Source organism: Cornus florida, unplaced genomic scaffold (genome assembly GCF_030987335.1).
Source record: "Cornus florida cultivar Cherokee Brave unplaced genomic scaffold, ASM3098733v1 CherokeeBrave_3.0.0_Hap2_Chr01, whole genome shotgun sequence".
Classification (NCBI taxonomy): Eukaryota; Viridiplantae; Streptophyta; class Magnoliopsida; order Cornales; family Cornaceae; genus Cornus; species Cornus florida.
In genome coordinates this window covers 30,749,399-30,752,948 of record NW_026775571.1, presented here as the reverse complement: position 1 = coordinate 30,752,948, position 3,550 = coordinate 30,749,399, and the positions used below count along the sequence as shown (strand labels likewise).

General features: G+C 35.5%; 1 protein-coding gene across 1 annotated transcript; it reads right to left on the bottom strand.

The window, feature by feature from the left end:
• Positions 1-279: 279 nt before the first annotated feature.
• On the bottom strand, positions 280-2,546 carry LOC132292464 (pectinesterase 1-like). The gene is made up of 4 exons (XM_059790415.1): positions 1,995-2,546; positions 1,677-1,880; positions 1,194-1,420; positions 280-847 (listed from the first exon to the last, which is right to left on the bottom strand). Exons 1-4 carry the CDS (start codon positions 2,538-2,540, stop codon positions 688-690), a joined length of 1,137 nt encoding a protein of 378 aa, XP_059646398.1. The 5' UTR covers positions 2,541-2,546; the 3' UTR covers positions 280-687.
• Between the last annotated feature and the right edge of the window lie 1,004 nt (positions 2,547-3,550).

The following is a 3,550-nucleotide window of genomic DNA, read 5'->3' as shown; positions in this document are numbered from 1 at the left end:
ACCTACATTGGGAGACGAGAAAAAATTAATTACCCTACCACCTTTGGTGCCTTCGTCCTGTTGTAGTTGTGGCTTCATTCAGTTTTAGTTGTACAAACCTACATGAAAACCTAAGGCGTGGCTTTGTTCAGTTTTAGTTGTAGAACAAGAATGCTTTTATGTACATGAAGACATAAGGCATATTCGATATATATGAGGTTCATGTAGAAGAATTATATTGTTAGTTAAACCATTTTATTACCCAAGTAATGACCCAAGAGGGGGAGGGTGAATTGGGTCTTTGCCAAAATTTGCAAACTAATTCAATTATATGATTTATGTTAATGATAATTAAATAAAAATAAAAACAAATAATCTATTATAGACAAATGAAAGTAAAGAGATAAGGAGAGAAAATGAAATGTAAGGCTGTAACGTGCTACAACACTCATGCCGAGATCCATGCCTCAAGTTCTTTAGGTTTTTCATTCGTGAAATCAAAATACAATTTATCCAGCTTCAAACATTTCTTGATTTGTAGTCGATGTCTTGAAAAAAAAAAAAAAAAGCTTTAGTTAAACAATATGAAGATTTGAATGAGACAATAGATCTCACTTTTGCAGTAGTAGAAAGTGAGATCTCTTGTTCTATGTTTTCCTTCTTCCATCTCTTTCACCTGTGTCAATCTTACCAATCTTGCAGTAGATTTTAAGCTTTATGAGGAGGAAGAAGCCACTTGGAACCCTCTATAAAGCCAAGGCTGATATAGGGTTTAACGTCTGCATCACTAAGCTGCTTTGAAAATTTAGCTCTTCCTCCAGGATTGGACCCTGGACCCGTGTTTTTGAATTCTACGAAAGTAACCGTCCTGCAATTAAATTCCTCATTACCTTTTCATTAGCACCAATATAAATATGTATGTAAATTATATACAGGAACACAGTTCTCCAAAGTACAATTCATCATGTTGTACAATAATGGACAACCCTTGGGTCTAAAGTTCGACTCCTCTGGTGTGCGAACAATTCCTTGAGGAGGGTGTGTGAGTATCAATTAGGAAAAAAAAATAATAGGCAACCCAGGTCATACCTCCCATTAACAATATAGTTGAAAATAATTGCTCTGAAAATTTGAAAAACTGATAACTTATAGAGAAATTACATATGTATATTAATATGTAATGTATATATAACTAAACATGGATGATGACTCACTTCTCATCTTTGTTATTCCATCCTTCAGGCTTGATCACATCGCTCATTTCAGTATAGGCAAAAGCCACCTTGGCGAAAGGTTTCCAAGCTCTGCCTAAGTCAGCGTTTCTGCCTGTGCCAGTAATTCTGCAATGAACGAATGAGAAGCCGGAATCTTCATTAGCGGTCTGTCTTCCTTGTGCCGTGATAAATGCCTGAGGGAATTCTATCACATGTATTTCTGAGTTCTGCATCAAAAAAATCCTTACATTGTTAATCTATTAAGACAAAATCAATGTATGTGCATACCTTTAATCATAGGAAAAAAAATTAAATTTTGGTTATCAAACATAAAAACAATTGTTTTTTATGGTGTCGCAATGATTTAACTGAAATCATTGGTCACTTTTATTAATATATTTTTTTTTGAAAATTCAAGCGCATTATCATTATTATTTTATATTATTAATTGTTTATTGTTAGAGATTAATTCTTGATACTAACCACGTAAAGAGATTTTCCAGTGCCATAGATGAAATCGCCGATTCCTTCAATGTAGCAGTTCTGAAAGAAATGCTTGCCTTTGTCATCACAAAGTGTGTCTTGAAATCCAAGGAATCTGCAGTTATAGAATGAGGCCTTGTCCCCGGAGATTCTGAGCGCGACTGCCTGTGCCTGTTGTCCGGGCTTCGGCCTTGGTGCCGAATTCTGAAACACCAACACACAGGAATTTACACTAATCAATAAAGAAGAGAGGAAAACAAATTGTGTATTGTGTAAGTGTATATATACATACATATATATATATATATATATACGGACCTTAAAAATTACACCGGTAGCACTGAAGTAATCAGACTCAACTATCACACTAGCACACATCATAGTTCCTTTGGCTGCTCCTGTATCGCCAAAAACCAAAGTTGGCATATTCTTTGGATCACTAGCTAACAAAGTGACAAATGGCTTCTTTTTATCAATGATGATTTTCTCGGTATAAATTCCGGGCGCAATTGAGATGATCACCCGTTGAGTATTTCCATCTGGGATTTTCTTAATTGCATCCATCACCGTCTTGAATTCGCCATCTTTACCCACCTTCATCACTTTGGGATTGTTCTCAGCCTGCACAAGGGGAGGGTCCAAACCGTTCGTCCGCTCCTTGTGCGGTTTCACATTGGTCTGAAACCAACTGTCCACTTGGGCCCTCTCCGCCGGGATTGGTGGACTGTTGTCGGGTACGGGGACAGGGACGGCAGTGGTGGAGAAAATGCTGAGAATAATTGTAAAGATGACGGCGAATGTCTTTTTCGCCGCCATGTTGTGTGTGTTGGTGTTTTCTTTTGTGTTCTTAATTCTTATTTTCATGCTTGTCGATATATATATATATGTATATGTTAGGCTATACACCTGGAAGGAGAGAAAGAATTGAAATTTGTGATATAGAGGATTTTTCGCTTGTGACACAGTCCATCAAAATGCCCTCCATGTATTATGAATGATCAGAATTAACGATTATTTTCGGCCACCTCCAGTGATAATATGTGGTTATAGTATTTGATAGAGATGGGCATTTCATCAAAAGTTTATCTAATTGCATTGACTATTGATGGAATTTACCAATTGACCATGGCAATGGATTGACACCAACCCCATTTAAATATTTGGATCGGTAGAAAAGTAATTTGAGATGAAAAAGAATTATTCACCATGCATGAAGATTTTTTTTTTGGATTTACACTAGTCAATATTTTTGGAATTAAGTGGGAAGTTGGGTTGCTGAGATAGGGTATGCAGTTGTAATGTCCCAAAAATCTACGTGTCAAAATAATTAGTTCCGCGGCTGCTTACTTTATTAATCCCATCAACATTCATCTCAAATAAACTAAAATTTAATTAGCTAAATCCCATACTAAAACTAATATGATTAAAAAAAAATTACATTAATAAATTACCCTCAAACTTCGTGTAACAACAATATAAGAGCAAAGCGGTCCACATTACTCCTAATAAATTATTTATTATATCAGTCTATTTTATTTTACTTTTTTGTTCTTTTTATGGTGTGTTAAAGGCGATTGGGACAAACTAGGTGTAGCGGCCTTGAACAGCTGTTTCTACATTGGGTTGAAGTAATAATATTTTTTATTAACGGATTGCACATCTTGTACACACAAATTTTGATTCCGAAAATTCACGAATGAAAATAAATGCAATAAACAATAATTTTATTAAATAATATTAGAAAATAAATGAGTACAGTTCTTTATTGGCGATTCTATTATAATTTAGAATCCCCCTCTGATTGAATCTCTTTGGAACGTCGGCGCAAGAGCTTTAGAAGCTTGATCTCGGGCCGGTGGTTGAACTGTACTCAT